Source organism: Acipenser ruthenus, chromosome 1, assembly GCF_902713425.1.
Source record: "Acipenser ruthenus chromosome 1, fAciRut3.2 maternal haplotype, whole genome shotgun sequence".
Lineage (NCBI taxonomy): Eukaryota > Metazoa > Chordata > Actinopteri > Acipenseriformes > Acipenseridae > Acipenser > Acipenser ruthenus.
The window spans coordinates 117,764,869-117,785,239 of record NC_081189.1 but is presented as its reverse complement, the minus strand read 5'-3'; the positions used below and the strand labels follow the sequence as shown (position 1 = coordinate 117,785,239).

General features: G+C 38.4%; 1 protein-coding gene across 1 annotated transcript in view; it reads right to left on the bottom strand.

The window, feature by feature from the left end:
• LOC117421330 (attractin-like) overlaps nt 1–20,371 on the bottom strand; it is a 151,720-nt gene that overhangs the window by 115,577 nt on the left and 15,772 nt on the right. The window contains exons 2-3 of the mRNA XM_034035579.3: nt 12,000–12,083; nt 5,550–5,663 (exon numbers count right to left, since the gene is read on the bottom strand). Coding sequence (XP_033891470.3) covers nt 5,550–5,663; nt 12,000–12,083 — 198 coding nt within the window. The remainder of the gene's footprint in view (nt 1–5,549; nt 5,664–11,999; nt 12,084–20,371) is intronic.

Genomic DNA, 20,371 nt, shown 5'->3' with positions numbered 1-20,371 from the left:
TGAGACAATCCTAGAATATAGCTGTGTACCAAATCTGAACAATACCTGAACTGTCCATCAATGAACACTGCGAAACAGTCACTACCCGAAATGGTCTCAGATTTATCAAAATTACTGCCACAATAAGATTTAATTTTTCCTGTACGAAACCCATACTCAAACTTGAGAAACACAGGATACAGTTGTGTACCAAATCTGACAGTGTTCAGTCTATCATCCGGAAACCAAAAAGACACAGCATTAGATTTTGCCCAAGGAATTTATAACATTTAAGATACACTAAGTTGGCATGTTAAATGGTATATAAAAAGGAGGCGCTGAAGAACCAAAAATACAAAAAACACAAACTCTACAGTACTTGCTTGATCAACAGCAATTTCAATTCCTGACAGCCATAATACTGAATGGTAAAGAAAGATTTGAAACATTTATGGTAAAACACTACCAATTAATATCCCTAATGACGTTAGGGGTATTAACGTATGCTACCCAGCTCCTGGTCCAGGCCCTGGTACTCTCCCGCCTAGACTACTGCAACTCCCTCCTGGCTGGCCTCCCTGCGTCCGCCACCCGTCCGCTCCAGCTCATCCAGAACTCTGCTGCCCGCCTGGTGTTCTCTCTGCCTCGCTTCGCCCACGCTACTCCACTACTCCGCTCGCTCCACTGGCTCCCGATCACCGCTCGCATCCAGTTCAAGACTCTTGTACTAGCCTACAGATGCCTTGACCAGACTGCACCCAGCTACCTCCAGACCCTCATCTCTCCCTACACCCCCACTCGACCTCTCCGCTCCGCCTGCACTAGAAGACTAGCTCTACCTCCGCTACGCTCCCCTGCCTCCAGAGCCCGCTCCTTCTCCACCCTTGCTCCGCAGTGGTGGAATGACCTTCCTACAGATGTCAGGACTGCCCAGTCCCTGACCACATTCCGGCGCCTCCTTAAGGACTCACCTCTTCAAAGAGCACCTGTAGAACTCCTCTGTTTGTATCCTGGGACACCATCACCCTTCATGTAAATGTGCTTTATTTTGCTCTTATCTGCCCCTATTTTACTGCATTTAATCCTGTACTTCAGAATACTGTAATCTGCCAAGTGCTTAACCTGTAGTACTTTGTATTTAATCACATCCTGATGTAACTATCACTATTATCTGCTGTATTATTGAATTGTGGTTGTCACACTTATACTTTGCTTGAACAAAAGTTATTGTATTTCTTGCTCTTATTGTATTACTTGTATTGTAACACTTGAAATGTATTTGCTTACGATTGTAAATCGCCCTGGATAAGGGCGTCTGCTAAGAAATAAATAATAATAATAATAATAATAATAATAATAATAATAAATAATAACTTAAAACACCACTGGAAAAAGACAAAGTTAAATGGAGGGATGGGGGGGACAGGGAGTTATACCACAATGTCACTGCATACAGTACCGAATCATAAGAGTTTTGTGATGTACAGTACAGGTATCTTGTCACCTTCCCATTCCCCTGTAGACCTCTAAAGTCACTGGTTGGCAGTCTACAACAGTGCTGAACAAACTATTCCATTATTGAGACTGAGCTCTCCACAGAAACCTGGTGCCGACAATCAGGGGAGGGTCACTGGTGTCGATCGGGTCGATTTTCACCGTTCAGAGTGAAACGAGTGAAGAAACAGCTGTAGAGTTTTGGGATGATTGCTGCTTTTCTTAAGACTCTGTGGAGAACAGCGATCCACAGAAATCCAAGCAGCTGGGTCTTCACTTGTCTCTTGGAATGGTAAATGAGCTCAGTCAGGATCAGGGAACCTCACCTGTGGAGAGCCTGATCTGAATAATCAATGCAGCTCTAAATCCACAATAACTACTATTGTACAAAAGCAACGTCTTCAAACAGTCCCTGCCATTGAACAAGAGTTCCATTTCCACTGAATTAGAACAGCGGATCAGAAGCTACAGTAGCAACTTGTGAGAGCGAAAAAGGTTTGCTTTGAGTTTTGACAGATAAAGGATTCTCCTTCTAACAAAGAGCAAGTACACCACTGCAGATTCAGGGGCTTATTTAAAAATAGAGACTGTTTAGCACTGCAAGATATTAAAAGGCATGACTCGTACAGTACAAAGAATGTCCCTAATAATACCAATATGAGGATGCGTATCTATCCAACCAATTCTGTGAAAAAAAAAAAAAAACATAAAAAAGGGAGAATGTACAGCACAGGAAAACAGTCCCAGCTGCTTTTCTGGCACGAGTGGTTCAGGACTGAAAGCACTTGCAGTGGGTAACAAATACCAAGAGTAACCATCCTGCTATAATAAATACAGATTAACAGTTTGACAACTTGGACAACTATTTTAAATAAATAAGTTAAGACTGGTTTCACTAGCCTTTGCGTGCTTATAAGTAACTTGAACTATGCAACTTTATGAAAATTGAAGTGATTTTGGTCTAGCAGAACCCCCCCTTTTCAAACTAAACCTTTTACTGAACAATACAGAAATATATGAATCATAAAGCAAAAATACACTCCAGTATTAAACATCTGACAAGCTACTGTATGCGAGTAAAGGAACAAAGGCAACATTGAGAAGCCAAGCTATGTGTCTTTATTGATGGTAAAAATGCAAGATCTTTCACATATGCAGTGCATCAGCACAATCTCTATAAAATGAACACCATAAAACAGCAATGATCACTGAGCTGTGGGGCTACGTGACAACCCGTATTGCCATGAAATTTGAACAGGAAAATGTATCATCAGAAAACAAACCAGCTCTGACCTAATCCACAGTAAAAAGCCATATATAACATGAATATATGTGACACTGTTTCCAATCAGTCCCTCAATTAGTGTCTCAAAGTGGTTGCAAAGCAATTAGAGACTGCAGCAGGCATTCGCTGTCTGCAGCCAATTTAATCCCCCATACAAACAGCGCAGCTGGGACCCGGTGCCAGTGGAAAGGCTGAGCACTCTAAAGAAGAACTCTACCTATACAGTACTCTACTCGACTCCTCTCCGCTTCTGAACCACGTCCCCGGGAAGTTTAGAAACAAACTTGGGAGGAAGGAAAGCCCCAAATACACGTCAAAGCTGGACTATACAAAATATCACCTGATTCTGATACTGAACCCTCAAGAACTAAAATGAATATCTGTAAAAACCCAGTCTGACAGACAGACAAATAGAAAGGGTGCTTTGATAGAACCAGAATTGACCTTTTCGAAAGGTGTCAAGTTTTGTCACAATTAAGAAAGCAACCAAAGGGTCATTCATTTAATGATTTGAAAGACAAGACAAAGAAAAAAAGAAAGATGGTGGTTGAGCCACTTCCTTATCAAAGTTTACCGTGGTAAAAACATATGGTAGGAAAATGTGCTAAATCACAGTAGAAAGCATTGTAAAAGCATAGGTAAGCTTTGTGAAGCAAAGAAAGGTATGGTAAAGCATATTAAAAAAACAATGCAAACCATGCTAAACTATTTTAAATGCTTAGGAAAATTGCAGAATTACAATGCACAATTACAGTGGTAAACTTTGATAAGTGCAATAAGAAAACTGTATACATTTTGTAAGGATTCTTCAATGTGTTAATTGAAATGCTTCTATAGCAGGTAGTTTTTGCATCACTACAGTCTTTGTTTTGCTGCATGCAACTTAGAACGTCTGCAAAGTCTCTCGCTGGAAATGAGCGAGTAATTATTCCTGTAGAAAAGACCTTGTCGTTTTCACTAGGTTCAATTTTGTATGCATGCAGAATTTTACATGAAACCTGCAAAAGGCTACAAATCCTAGGATGCATTGTGGTACAGCAGTGATCTTGCGCTCATGGACACATTAGGAGAGGTGTCATGTTGCCATGGACACAAGCATCAAAGTCAATCTCCAATACCACAACTACATCAAACCACAACATCTAACCTGTGTTTAACACATTAACTCCAGATTATTACTGTGCCTGTCAGCCCTGGTGATACAGGGGCAATTATTAGAATTGTTTTTCTTTCTATGCAAATAGAAAAATATTTTTAAAAATGCTCATAACTTAATTAATTTATCATTTTTAACACCGTACATAACATCATATTAAAGATTCTGATCTGGTAACTTGTACAAAAGAATATCTTCACCATGTTTCATCAACACTGAGTAAGTGGTTCTCTTCATGCAGTTGTAAAATTATAAAATGGCAGGAGGGCAGGCTCCTCCACTTGGCTATAGTATATACCTGATGCAATCAACAGCAGGGGATGAACTAGGAAAGTGAATTTGTGAACTACTTTAAACCATGATTTACTTAGTTTTTTAAGTACTATTACATGTATGCCATTTTTTCCATTTAGTATGTTCAGCACTGCAAAGCTTAATTCAATACAATACTAGTAATTAAAATGCTTACAGTACTAGCAATGGCTTTACTTTGCTTCAATGGGCATGGACGGAGGCCAGAACGAATTCTAATTAATTCCAAAAACGCAATTAATCCATACAAACACAGTACATAGAACTAGTGAATGCACTGCTTAGTTCACATTACCGAGTCATTGCAATCCCTCAGAGGGATGGCAAAAAAGACTCCTATTGCATAGCAGTTTCACGCATTCCAGGTTTTACCAAGAGTTTGATTAGCCACAGTGTATGGATAACAAGCTCAGGTGCGTCTTACTAAACTCATGGTAAAACCATGGATTGATCCAACTGCTATGCAACGGGAGTTTTATTTTCCATCCGTGCCTTAGCACAACGACTGTAACGTCTCTAACCCAATCTAGAAACCTTGGGGCAGCTCCAGCACAAAATGACAGGAAACATCGTCCAAGCTTTTAACCTACAAGTAACCAACTGAACCCGGCAATGTCATTTTGGAGAACTGAAAAATAATGAATACATCACACTTATGTCATCGTCAAATAATCAGCCTGATGAACCAGGGAAAGTGTTTTGAGTGTAATGAAGACTTCACTCTTAAGATGAATACGGACATTCATAGCCTGCCATTAAAAGTGCCTCAGTCCAGACGAGCCATCACTCAAAACAACTGAGAAGATTGCTTTTTCATGGAGAGGTATAGCAAGATGCTCTTTGCCCTCAAACAGGCGTACAAATCATTTCACACGTTAGAACTTTATCATTACATTCCCTACGGTGGTTGTGTTCTCTTTATTTAGGTATTTTCCAGACTGTATATCCAAATTACACCCACTTACTAATATGTTACAGGTATTTCAAGTGATTGCAGTACTCTTATTTACATGAACGACTTCAATTATTATTAGATCTTTATGCACTACGTGCATGTTACTACAAGTAATTGCAAATTAAATGTAACAAATATGTGTTTGTGGTTAATTGTTACAACTGCTCACATGTTCTGGCAGCTGTGCTGCAAGTTTTTGACATGAGCTCCCTTTTCGTGAATTCAGATTTCTTTTTCTTTTTCTAATATGTTACATTATAACACTGTTTCCACCTCTCATAGAAGCATTTATTATGGGGAACTTTTAAAGAGCATGTCTACAGCAGCGTTCTTGAGCACGATAATAAAAGCAAGGTGGCTCTCCTCACCTGAACGCAGCCACCAGGGGTGCGTAGATCGAGTCCCCGTCATACACATACAAGTGGTCCCAGCTGCACTCTGTAGCAAAGTGGTTGAACCTCAGCCTCAAGATAGTGTTGGGCCTAACAAAGAAAGAGAAACAAACAAACATTGAAACAAACAGCTTTCACCACCACCACCACCACCACCTCAAATACTGGAAAGCAGGAATACAGGGGTCTGTGTTATAGCTTTGTGTACACTGTAGCACTCTTTCGGAGTACAGTGCTCCCTTGATATTAAACGATAAGCCCCAATTTGGTTAATTCAGCTAGGTTATAAATTGTACTACTTCAGTATATTATCTTTTATTATAGACGCCAAGGGGTAGGTTTATTAAACTGTTGTGCCTGTCGCAATCGAGTCTTGGTTGAAATGTACTAGACAAGTGCAATGCTATTTGTGACTTTCTAGGGAATGCTCTGCGGCAGCAGTTCCTGTTTGCGGTTCTAGTGTAGATGTCTATGTAATTATGGGCGTTCCTGTGTAAATTTGCAAAAACAGGGTGGAGATAGTGCGCACGAGGGTTCTCGTATTATAATGAGATGTACGAAAGCTGCAGGCAATTGCGACACTTCACATTGTATCAATTTATTAAGAACTTTTGAAAGCATGTTTTAAACAGTGGCAATTGTTGCCGGCATTTCCCAATCAGCTTTTTCACGTGCGTTGCCAGTAGTGCTCAATGCATTTTTGAGGCCAACAGCTAAATGCCTATTTTTCCCTAAAAGCAGGGTGTACTTACAAGCATTGAAAACAAATTTCTGTGACATTTCTGGTTTCCCCAACGTGTTGAGAGCAATAGACTGCACACACATGCTGCTAACCCCTCCAGCTCATTCTGAACATCTGTATAGGAATAGGACACACACCTGTTCTATTAATGTGCAGGTGGTTTGTAATTGTGCACAATTTAGCACAGCACCACTGACTAACTTAAATAGAAATGGACAGTATACATTTGGCTTATAGGCTACTCATGATAATACTAATTAGAGGTATAATGCAAAATGTGTTGTAGGTCCTTTGAAATTCGTATTCACGAGAATTGACTGCCCGCCTGCAAGCATCATAACTTGTTGCCAATTTAATAATAATAACTCTAAAATCATTGTTTCAATTTGCATTGTACATCAATGTGTTCAATGCAGCAGCATGACTTATTTTGTGTTACCATACCGGTATCCTAGGCTAAAGTAAAAACACTGGGCTAGGTGTTTATATGATATTACTACTGTACTGTACAGATTTTTTGTAATGTGTAGCCTACCCAAAACACATTGGTGTTATTTCAGCGCAATGATTTATACATTTAAATACATTCAGCACTATAAATGTAAGTGTGTGCAATTGTACTGTAAAAACATGTTAAACCCGACACCTCCTAATGTCAGAAACATATCCGGTTTAGCAAGGGGCTACTGTATGACTATGAAACGCTTTTTGGACAGAAAGCACATTTATTTGGGGGTGAAGGTGGGGGCCCCACTATAGAACCGAATGGGATTAAACTGCCTTTTAATTATATATCTATCTCTATCTCCATCTCTATCTCTCTATATATATATATATCTATTTCTATATATATATATATATCTATACAGACATGCTCACATTTGTTGGTACCCTTACAGCTCATTGAAATAATGCTTCATTCCTCCTGAAAAGTGATGAAATTAAAAGCTATTTTATGTATACTTGCAAGCCTTTGGTATGTCATAGAATAAAGCAAAGAAGCTGTGAAAAGAGATGAATTATTGCTTATTCTACAAAGATATTCTAAAATGGCCTGGACACATTTGTTGGTACCCCTTAGAAAAGATAATAAATAATTGGATTATAGTGATATTTCAAACTAATTAGTTTCTTTCATTAGTATCACACATGTCTCCAATCTTGTAATCAGTCATTCAGCCTATTTAAATGGAGAAAAGTAGTCACTGTGCTGTTTGGTATCATTGTGTGCACCACACTGAACATGGACCAGAGAAAGCAAAGGAGAGAGTTGTCTGAGGAGATCAGAAAGAAAATAATAGACAAGCATGGTAAAGGTAAAGGCTACAAGACCATCTCCAAGCAGCTTGATGTTCCTGTGACAACAGTTGCAAATATTATTAAGTTTAAGGTCCATGGAACTGTAGCCAACCTCCCTGGGCGCGGCCGCAAGAGGAAAATCGACCCCAGATTGAACAGAAGGATAGTGCGAATGGTAGAAAAAAAACCAAGGATAACTGCCAAAGAGATACAAGCTGAACTCCAAAGGTGAAGGTACGTCAGTTTCTGATCGCACCATCCGTCACTTTTTGAGCGAAAGTGCGCTCCATGGAAGAAGACCCAGGAGGACTCCATGGAAGAAAACCCATAAAAAAAACATAAAAAAGCCAGACTGGAATTTGCTAAAATGCATATTGACAAGCCACAATCCTTCTGGGAGAATGTCCTTTGGACAGAGGAGTCAAAACTGGAGCTTTTTGGCAAGTCACATCAACTCTATGTTCACAGACGAAAAAATGAAGCCTTCAAAAGAAAAGAACACCATACCTACAGTGAAACATGGAGGAGGTTCGGTTATGTTTTGGGGCTGCTCTGTCTCAGTCGTAGGTCATGGGTCCTCCAACAGGATAATGACCCAAAACACACAGCTAAAAGCACCCAAGAATGGATAAGAACAAAACACTGGACTATTCTGAAGTGGCCTTCTATGAGTCCTGATCTGAATCCTATCGAACATCTATGGAAAGAGCTGAAACTTGCAGTCTGGAGAAGGCACCCATCAAACCTGAGACAGCTGGAGCACTTTGCTCAGGAAGAGTGGGCCAAACTACCTGTTAACAAGTGCAGAAGTCTCATTGAGAGCTACAGAAAACGTTTGATTGCAGTGATTGCCTGTAAAGGTTGTGCAACAAAATATTAGGTTAGCGGTCCCATCATTTTTGTCCATGCCATTTTCATTTGTTTTCTTATTTACAATATTATGTTGAATAAAAAATCAAAAGCAAAGTCTGATTTCTATTAAATATGGAATAAACAATGGTGGATGCCAATTACTTTTGTCAGTTTCAAGTTATTTCAGAGAAAATTGTGCATTCTTCGTTTTTTGTGGAGGGGTACCAACAAATTTGAGCACGTCTATATATATATATATTAGATTTATATATATATTACTATGCAGGACAGCCACTATAAGATCGTTACCTTTATTAAAAATGTGAATCTACCGACGAATCAACTAATGCCCATAGATTAACCGATAAAAAACTTAAAATCAAGTGATATTTGCCAGTAGCCCCGGCGCCTATTGGGAAAACACTGACTCTGAGACCCGGCGTTTATTACGTAAGATCAGTAACATCTTCAAATACTTGAGATGCAATCATGAAGGTTGTGTCAGTGGGTATTAAGTAACAGTTTTATTTTATAACACAATTCTGTTGTATTGTACACCCCCCTAGTATAAAACAAATACTGTATGTGTGTGTGTGTGTGTGTGTGTGTGTATGTATATATATATATAATATATTGTATATATAATATATATATATATATATATATATATATATATATATATATATATATGCAAAACGTTGGAAAATGAAGAACTACAACCTGTCTAAACATGCGTCAATACTTCTCCAAGGTCAGCAGGTTGAAGCCATTCAACTGACAGCAAGTATAGTAATCAAGTTAAAGATGTTGCTCGCGTAGTGGAGTCAAGGGATTGAGAAGAGGAAATGAAACTCAAGATTTCTGCTGCGGATTCTCTCAAGCAGCTCCATACACAATCACAGCGAATATCTTTATCGAGCTGTGGGCTACTCTGCCTGGGATATTAATGGTTTGTGGAAGGCCATTTACAGAGCCATATATATGGACTATAATACATTTCAGCATGAGGTACACTGAAATACAGCATGATACAGTAATGCCTCCACTCAGTAGAAGTAGAATAACTTCGGCATGAGATACTAGGGAATTTAACATTTAAAACGTATAAACGCTAAAGAAGTGGTTAAACGTTGAATATGCTAGACGTATAACCCATCACAACAAATTTTACCAAACACATTTTTTTATGTATTCATTTTAGTAATGTATTATCATATGCAGTCAGTCCTTTGTGTATCTGACTGCTGTGGAGCCAGAGTAAGGGCCGATATTATAAAAAGGAAGGGGTTTGGCAATTGCTTCCACGTAGTTTTTCCAATTGGTCCAACAGAAAGACTGACACTGGGGCAGGTTTTATTCTCGGTCGATCTGGCTCTTCATTGGTGCACTGTGTGTTCATGCTGTAGTGGGCGTGGTATGGTTCAGTCCAAACGGGGTAAGAAAAACATTTTTTTTCCGACATTTGTTAAATATTTAATAAAATTGCATCTCTAATCAAAGGAATGATGCAAAGCCACGTTTGGAATTATTTTGAGGACCCGGTCGAGAAAATCGTGGTATGTAAATTATGCCAAGCAAAATTGCAGCACCACAAAAACACAAGTTCAATGCTTCATTATTTGAAATGAAAGCATTCAGAATTCCTGTGGATGGAGTTACTGAATGCAGTAAAAAGCAAATATCCATTGTAAACAGAAAGCTCTAGATGGTGACTGGGAACACTTATAACCCAATTTAACATTTTCTTTTCCCCAATATTAATTCAGAGAACTCATAAGTGTAAATTAATTATGTATAGGTTTTAATTTACCAGTATACTAATCATGTGTTAAAAAAGTGTCCTTGATATATAAATATTATTATTATTATTTATTTCTTAGCAGACGCCCTTATCCAGGGCGACTTACAATCGCAAGCAAATACAAATACATTCAAGTGTTACAATATAAGTCATACAATAAGAACAAGAAATACAATAATTCTCAAGTGTGACAAACCACAATTCAATAATACAGCAGATAATAGTGAAAGTTACATCAGGATATGATTAAGTAGTGATAGTTACATCAGGATATGATTAAGTACAAAATACTACAGATTAAACACTTGGGAGATTACAATATTCTGAGGTACAGGATTAAATGCAGTAAAATAGGGGGCAGATAAGAGCAAAATAAAGCATATTTAAATGAAGGGTGATAGTGTCCCAGGATACAACAGAGGAGTTCTACAGGTGCTGTTTGAAGAGGTGAGTCTTAAGGAGGCGCCGGAATGTGGTCAGGGACTGGGCAGTCCTAAATATGTAAATTTGTCAACAGAAGAGGATGATAAATGAAAAAAACAACATTTCCTGTTTGTGTCACCGCTCCCTAAACAGTAGAGTTAATATAACAATGCATTGAAATTTGTACATTTGATAGATTCTGTAACACATGTAAGCTGTTTTATTTATTTATCAATTCATTTATTTATTTATTATTGGTTTTGTTTTGTTCTTTGAATATAATAGAATGTTAAAAAGAAGGAAAAAAAGGTTTAGTTTATTTTATTCTAGTCACTTTGTGCCCACAGGGCCAGCACAGGTACATCTCAATAGTGCAGCACTAACACAAACAGACTTTCTTTTTTTTTTTTTTTTTTCACCAAGATAGAAATAATAATACAAATTATTTTAAAAAGATCATATTCCCTCCCATTAAGATTGTATTGATTTTTTAATATTACATGCAGAACAGCCACTAAAAGATAGTTACGTTTACTAAAAATGTACACGGATGAATCTACCGGTTAACCAACTAATGCCCATAAATTAACTGATCAAAAATGTGAATAGAGTGACAGCCCTGACATCAATACAGATTTATGAACACCAGAGTTACGAACTGACCGGTCTACCGAACCCCCACTTTCAACCGGAAGTATGCAATCACTCAACCATGAGTGCAATGCAACCACACAGGCGCTCCCATAAGCGGTGTGCTGGTCACAGAGAATGCAAAATTACTGAACTAACAAATGAATCCAGAAAGGGGAGGTGTCCACATTTAATAAAACCATTGAAAACTCAGTTCAGAGTTAAACAAACAACCTCCATTCCCAAGGGGTTCGTAACTCTGGCATTCTACTTTATATACTTTGGTGTAATTACTTTGTAGTTAAGTCTTTGTAATGTTAAAACGTTATTTGCATATTTAGGGGTTCTTTGCTTAGACAATACTAACCAGGGCAGTCAATATTCATCAGAATTCATCAAATATGGTTTAAACGCTGACACCTGCATAGCATTTAAATGTTCATAAAAATGTACCAAAAGCACATCCCTATGAGATGCACTGAGACAATGAGATAGTCTGAGATAAGCATGAGATACAGTATTATACATTAATGCCTTCACTCAGTACTATGAGTAGAATAACTTCAGCATGAGATACAGTCTGAGATACAGCATGATACATTAATGCCTTCACTTCAACAATCTCAGTATTAGTCTGTATGTCTGCTGTTGAACCAATAAAATAGTATACTATACTTACTGGCCCTCGATCAGCCAGGTGCACTTGGTTTTGTATTTATAATTCCCAGGCCCGTCTGTGAGGTATCCAGAGGAGCCAGTCAACCTGCAAGAAGGAAAATAAAAACGCGCTTGAATGACCGGTACCATTGCGGCTTTCAGCCCAAACAAGCCACTCTAACACTTGACATGTTCAGACATTTTCTGAACAGGTTTGAGACATTTCTTTCAATAGTTTACAGTAACACTTTGCTGTCGAGATGGCAAATTAAGTTCTGCCTCTGGATAACACAAGCTGGGGGGACAGACAGTTGGCGACAGTGCTCAGGTTTCCAAATGAAACATCAGTGTTACTGTTTCATACTTATACGATCACAGCACTTCTCTTGCACTGTCTTGTACACTATGTATTTAGTACATATTTTACTGAAGCACTACAACCGCTAAAGGTACCCCCCCCAGTGCTTTGGCATACTATACCCTGCTCTAATGCATGGCAGCAGTACTATATAGAGTTGCTACATATAATGATTTGGTAGTGGATTTTAATATTTATTTATATATATATATATATATATATATATATATATATATATATATATATATATATATAGTAATACGCATTATACAAATCAAAAGATCGAATTTTGCATGCGGGTGACATTTATAGTATTCACACATTGTGAAACGGTTTCTGTTAGAGGAAGAAGAATGATGTACACACACCGATACAGTGCAGTGATGCCTCTTTTCAATGCACAGAGAGTCAAACAAACTAGTTCCAAAAATCTTTAAGCGCTCAACTATACAAGTTTCAGGCTGTTTTTCAATGGACTACATTTTATTTTTTTTATGCTTATTGCTTTACCCAATTATGAAAACTACTACAAGAAGTCACTTATTCACTCTAACACAGAAACATACGGAAGGAAGCTCTGAAGATTGTGCTGCATCACAAACAAAGCCCATTTACACGGAGAACCGAGTACAAGACAAACAAACTGCGTAAAACCCCTGTTTTAGACGGAGGTGCTTAAGCACAAGATTATTATTATTATCACTTATTTCTTAGCAGACACCCTTATCCAGGGCGACTTACAATTGTTACAAGATATCACATTATACATTATTTCACATTATACAGATATCACATTCTTTTTACATACAATTACCCATTTATACAGTTGGGTTTTTACTAGAGCAATCTAGGTAAAGTACCTTGCTCAAGGGTACAACAGCAGTGTCCCCCACCGGGGATTGAACCCACAACTCTCCGGTCAAGAGTCCAGAGCCCTAACCACTACTCCACACTGCTGATTCAGGGAAGCTGGGATTTAAAAGGTGACTCATTCAGCATGCAAGTTGCTTCAAGCCAAAGACAACAAAGTTATCACAGTGCACACAATAACACAGCCAAAACACCAAGGTAACTGAAATGACCAATCCAGGAGGGTAAGTCACCAAAGATACTTGCTGGCTGTAATTCAAACTAAAATCACATGATTTAGGTTTTGTAATTACATTTTTAAGATGTTAATATGCTCAGAAATATTCATCATGTTAGCTGTGATATTCTTGTTTTCAGCCAGCAAAATGTACCTTCAATTCGCAAAGGTACAGGAGGAAAATTGACTGCAAAATGTACATGACACTGGGGAGACTGGCTGCTCTTGATTATTAAAGAACTGATTATTTCTAGTTTATTCAAATAACTTTAAACACAAAACTGGCTTTACACAACTGACATGTCTTAAGCTATGCAGGTTTTACATGCACAGTTTAACATGAAATTCAGACCAAGCTGAAATCCACAAGTGACTCTCGCGGTTTCATTAACATGACAATTAAATAATGCAGCTGCTTGTGCACAATCGCAATAGAATCCTGGCAGAACAGCGTGGTTTTAATTCCCCTACGTTCTGAGTAGAAATGCGAAAAGCTGCTGAAGTTGACACTTCTGATTTCATTGGTTTTTATTCTCCTACGTTCCGAGTAGAAATGTGAAAAGCTGCTGAAGTTGACACTTCTGATTTCATTGGTTTTAATTCCCCTACGTTCTGAGTAGAAATGCGAAAAGCTGCTGAAGTTGACACTTCTGATTTCATTGGTTTTTATTCTCCTACGTTCGGAGTAGAAATGCGAAAAGCTGCTGAAGTTGACACTTCTGATTTCATTGGTTTTAATTCCCCTACGTTCTGAGTAGAAATGCGAAAAGCTGCTGAAGTTGACACTTCTGATTTCATTGGTTTTTATTCCCCTACGTTCTGAGTAGAAATGCGAAAAGCTGCTGAAGTTGACACTTCTGATTTCATTAGTTTTTATTCTCCTACGTTCTGAGTAGAAATGCGAAAAGCTGCTGAAGTTGACACTTCTGATTTCATTGGTTTTAATTCCCCTACGTTCTGAGTAGAAATGCGAAAAGCTGCTGAAGTTGACACTTCTGATTTCATTGGTTTTAATTCCCCTACGTTCTGAGTAGAAATGCGAAAAGCTGCTGAAGTTGACACTTCTGATTTCATTGGTTTTAATTCCCCTACGTTCTGAGTAGAAATGCGAAAAGCTGCTGAAGTTGACACTTCTGATTTCATTGGTTTTTATTCCCCTACGTTCTGAGTAGAAATGCGAAAAGCTGCTGCAGTTGACACTTCTGATTTCATTGGTTTTTATTCTCCTACGTTCCGAGTAGAAATGCGAAAAGCTGCTGAAGTTGACACTTCTGATTTCATTGGTTTTTATTCTCCTACGTTCAGAGTAGAAATGGGGAAAAGCTGCTGAAGTTGACACTTCTGATTTCATTGGTTTTTATTCTCCTACGTTCTGAGTAGAAATGCGAAAAGCTGCTGAAGTTGACACTTCTGATTTCATTGGTTTTAATTCCCCTACGTTCCGAGTAGAAATGTGAAAAGCTGCTGAAGTTGACACTTCTGATTTCATTGGTTTTAATTCCCCTACGTTCCGAGTAGAAATGCGAAAAGCTGCTGAAGTTTACACTTCCGATTTCTCTCGTTTCACATCCTCTTCGCAAACTACAGAGAACAAGCAGCGTACAAATGACCAAGAGAGCAGGTATACTGAAGCCCACGGCTCAAGATGTAATGATTAATCAATTAACTGATTATTGAGCGCATTAGCTTTCTGCACAAATCCATTAAACATGCACTAATCAATTGCCCTTTTTGAAGCTTCACTAGCTAGTAGTGTTGCACAAGCCGATCAACAGAAATCAGGTGCGGACAATCAGATGAGGGTCATTGGTGTTGACTGGGCTAATTCACTATTCAAACAAGTGAAGAAACAGCCACTTGGTTTTGTGGTGATAGTTGCTTTTTTTAGACGGTGGAGAACAGCAATCCACACAAATCCAAGCAGCTGTTTCTTCAGTTCTCTCTTAGAATGTTAAGTTAGCTCAATCAACACCAGACCCACCTGCTGACAGCTTGATCTGAATGATCAAATAATCACATCATGCAGCACTACTAGGTTGCTACCCAGTAACACACACTTTCCTTGCACATGACTAGATTTGAGTGTGAGAAATAGCTGGCTAACAAACAAATTGGATATCTTTTTGCTTTAATATAATACATTTTTATATATGAAGATCATGCACATTCAATTTTATTTGATTGCTTTTGGAAAGAGTCCACAATTTGACAAATAAAAAAAAAAAGTGCTGTCAATGCATCAATTACTGTTGACCATTACCTGTCCGATAATCAGTTAGGAAATGGGTTGCTGTTGGCACCACTATATGAATCGCTGTCAAAACAGTTACTGCACACAAAGTAAAAAAAAATAAATGTCCTGCACCTAGGGCTACCTCAACTGCTTTTTAATGTGTGTGCTTGCTACCAGACTAATTATAGCCAATTAGAATTGGTATGCAGTGACTGGAAGAGTAAGCCTTTTGTTGCTAATGTCTGTTACTAAGGTTTGTTTGATTGATGCTTTTCTCACGCTGCAGTATACATGACTCTAAAAACCACACGTACTGTACAAGCATGGGTGTGAAACTCAAGTTTGCCAAGAGCAATACAGTCATTTCATTCTCTGTGGGAGTTTAGAAGAACACACACGACACTGCAAGCGTTCTTGCAAATCCAATGAGACTCTGAAGTGGCCAGATTTATTTATTTCTTGTGCTTGGTGTTCATACATCAGACAGAATGCATACTTTTGAAATCAGCCAGAAATGACAATTAGATTTATACACAGCAGATTCCATTTACTATTAAAAACAAACAAACTGAAGCAGAACAAATCCAGCAATATCATTATGCATGGACTCACACTACATGTCTTTGTATTTCTCATTCTGTGTGGCAATATGCATTTTGTTTACGAAAGGGGGGAGGCTCTATTGTTCCAATTTGAAACAATATAAAAAAAAGAAGATTACAATCAGAAGAGCTGTCAATATTAATTTCTACTGAGGACTGCTTCAACCTAATTTGCATAAGACACAATATCCAATAAGGGAAATTCATATCCTGTATGACCTTTCAAAGGCCCCCACATTCAAAATGAAATGATTCCCTGGCCTGGTGTTCCACGCCTCTGCTCTGCAGTGCAACAAATGACTTGCATCAGGTGCTTCTTTGCGGAGTGCTTCATTTTACTGCACTTGGTTTGGCTCAAAGCACTGTGGGTCTGTGTGACTCTAAACCTCTTTAAAAGGCCCTTTAGAAACAGAGGCTGAACTACAGCACCACGCATACAATTAAATTCAGGATGGAAATAAGACTGCTTTTGCATATTCAACCATTCCAGGTTTTAATAAAAGCTTGAGCTTGATTAGCTCTTGTATACAGGTACTGAGACAAGTTGAAACTCATTAAACTCCTAAGGATAAAGCTGCTATGCAATGGGAGTCTTATTTCCATCCCTGAAATTAAAACCGATATTGTGAAGCCCTTAAGTTTTTGTAATGTAGTGACTCCAGTCTAGTAAAGACTGGATTCCAGCTAGTGATTGTTATATGTCAGCGACGTATGTATACAGTCTTACAAACAGTACATGACGTGACTAGATTAGAATGTTATTTAAGTAGAGTTGACAGTTGGACATGCGGAGCGACAGCAGTTACTTATATTACCACTATATGTAGCCTTAAGAGGTAAGGATACATATATATGTCAACATGCAACTTCCCAATGCAGCAATTAAGAGAACGTCATATCTCTCCCACAGTGGATGACATAATACATGATTTGAATGGGGCTACTGTTTTCTCCAAGCTGGATCTCAATGCAGGATACCATAAACTGGAACTTGCACCAGAATCCAGATACATAACTACTTTTTCCACACATGCAGGACTTAGACGCTACAAAACGTCTCAATTTTGGCACATCAGCTGCAGAAGTGTTTCAAACCACAATGCAGCTAGTCTTACAAGGCACACCAGGAGTTAATTTCAGTGACGACATCCTTATCTACGGTGTCACCCAGAAAGAACATGATCAACCACTCAAAACAGCATTCCATGACAAAGGCCTCACGCTAAATAAACCAAAATGTGAATTTAAACAAAAGCTCATTGGAATTCTATGGTTACATTTTGTCAAAAAATGGAATAACTCCAGATACAAAGAAAATAGATTCCATCAACAACCTCAGCGCATCAAGCAATCCTAGTGAACTTTGCAAACATCACTGACCCTCTTCGAGAGCTCACAAAGAAAAACACAACGTGGACCTGGGAAACAAAACATGAATTGGCACATGACCAACTTAAACAAATATTAACAAGCAGTTCAGTAATGGCCTATTTTGATCCAACGAAACAAACAGAAGTTACACTCGATGCAGGCCCTGTCGGCTTAGGTGCTGTCTTAGCTCAAAAAGACCCAAAACATAACACAAATGACAGCATATGCCAGCAGAGCATGAACACCTGTAGAACAACGATACTCGCAAACAGAGAAAGAAGCACTCGCCACCGTTTGCAGCTGTGAACACTTTCATTTATACCTTTATGATGCTCCATTTAAAATGCTCACAGGTCACAAGCCGGTGGAACGGATATTCAACAATCCGAGATCAAAACCACCAGGGACTACGCCTACAAGCATACAATTTCAAGGTAACTTACAAACCAGGCAGACAACATGGCAAGACATCCGCTAACACAGTCAACTAATCAACACAACAGAATATCAAGCCGTGCAGAAGAGTAGATACATTTTCTTGCTACTAATGCTGTTCCCAAAGCCATGAAAAATACAGAACAACCAAACGAGAAACTGCAAAAGATCCAATACTTCAACATCTCATTAACCATCTAGATACAGGTGGCTGGAACACAAATGACAATTTATCCAGAGAAGACAAAGACATACTCAAAGCCTTCCACACGATCAGACATGAACTAACAAACTAACTCCACAGCAAGTAAAGACCGACAACGGACCGCCATTCACAAGTGACAGCTTCAAACAGTTCAGCGACTATCTAGGGCAGCAGTGTGGAGTAGTGGTTAGGGCTCTGGACTCTTGACCGGAGGGTTGTGGGTTCAATCCCTGGTAGGGGACACTGCTGCTGTACTCTTGAGCAAGGTGCTCCAGTAAAAACCCAACTGTATAAATGGGTAATTGTATGTAAAAATAATGTGATATCTTGTAACAATTGTAAGTCGCCCTGGATAAGGGCGTCTGCTAAGAAATAAATAATAATAATAATAATAATAATAATAATAATAATAATAATAATAATAATAGGTTTCCCACGCTGGAAAAAATCACCCGAAAAATAAAAAAACCATGCAGAGGTTGCAAAAATACTGACAGTATGGATATCAAAACAATGACTGAATGTAACTTATTCAGTGTCCAATATATACATGTAAATAGTTTATTAGAAAGTTTAAGTGTAGAAAACAGTCGGTGTAATTAACTAGAAAGAAGGAAGGGATGTAATGTAGTGGCTCCAGTCTGGTAAAGACTGGATTCCAGCTAGTGATTGTTATATGTAAGTGACGTATGTATATAGTCACCTGACGTGGCTAGATAAGAATGTTATTTAAGTAGAGTTGACTGTTGGACATGCAGAGCAAGAGCAGGAGTTTTAAAATCTAACAGTTACTTATATTACCACTATGTGTCTTCACTGTAACACCCACAACACTACACCAGTATTATTATTTTATGAATAAAAGGGTTGAGGGACCCCCATTAAATAATGCCCAATAGGACTTTAAAATGAGTTTACTTTGCACAGATGTCCAATGAGCTTTTACAATATACAGGCTCTCCACGCAAGAGCCACTGGTGTTGATTGGGCTAATTTACCATTTCAAGTGAAGAAGCAGCTGCTTGTGTTTGTGAGGATTGCTGCTTTTCTTAGACCAGCAATCCACACAAATCAAAGCAGCTGTTTGGTCACTCTTTTCTCCTGAAATGGTAAATTAGCCCGAACACCTCCAACGGCCCTCAGCTGTGGAGAGCCTGATCCAAAAAATCAAATAATCTGCTAGTGCAGCTATAGTTTTAGGACTAAACACCATGGCGGTTAACCCCCCAAAAAATGAAGACGTCTCATGCATACACTCATATATATAGATATATAGATATATAGAGTGTATATATATATATATATATATATATATATATATATATATATATATATATATATATATATATATATATATATATGTGACACACACTGTTGGAAAACATGGAACAAGTATTGAATAGCAGTTTGCTACACATGAGGAATGACGGCTGTATTCATGTTATTTTTCTGAAAAGTGATTTAACATTGGATAGAAAAAACTGTTAGTTCCAAAAATGCAAGCACTGCTGTGATAGATGAAAGCTGCAATATGGTAGAGAAGTTAAGATTCATTTGTGTCAAAGCAAATGGCTGGCCAGCAGAACACGGCTGTACAAACAAGCCCTTTGATCTCCAGCCCTGACATGAAATTTGGGGAATCCACTGGGTTATAAAACTAGTTAACAGGTTTTTGCTTAGAAAATACAGCTGGTTTATGACGGGGTCATAAAGCTAGTTTTCAAAGGGGACCGAAGAGACCAGGCTCTAAGACTTCAGAGAGATCCAAAAAGAGATAATGCCACTGGGATCAAAGTGTCTTAGGAAAATCGGAGAGATAGGAACAAGGAAGATGACAAAAACCAGATGTATGGACCTTTGTGACACCAGGGTCTGAAGAAAGCACTGAGTTCAGAGATCTTCACACTAGAACACACACACACACACACACACACACACACACACACACACATAATGATAATGAGTTGTACCTTTTCTATTGGTTAAGTGTCAGAGAAAGAGGAGGAGAAAGACACCTATGCAGAAGGGTATTTAATGTCATGCAACAATTGTAAGAACGAGTATTCTGTGTCCTGTACCTGGGACCAGACTCCCTGCATATTT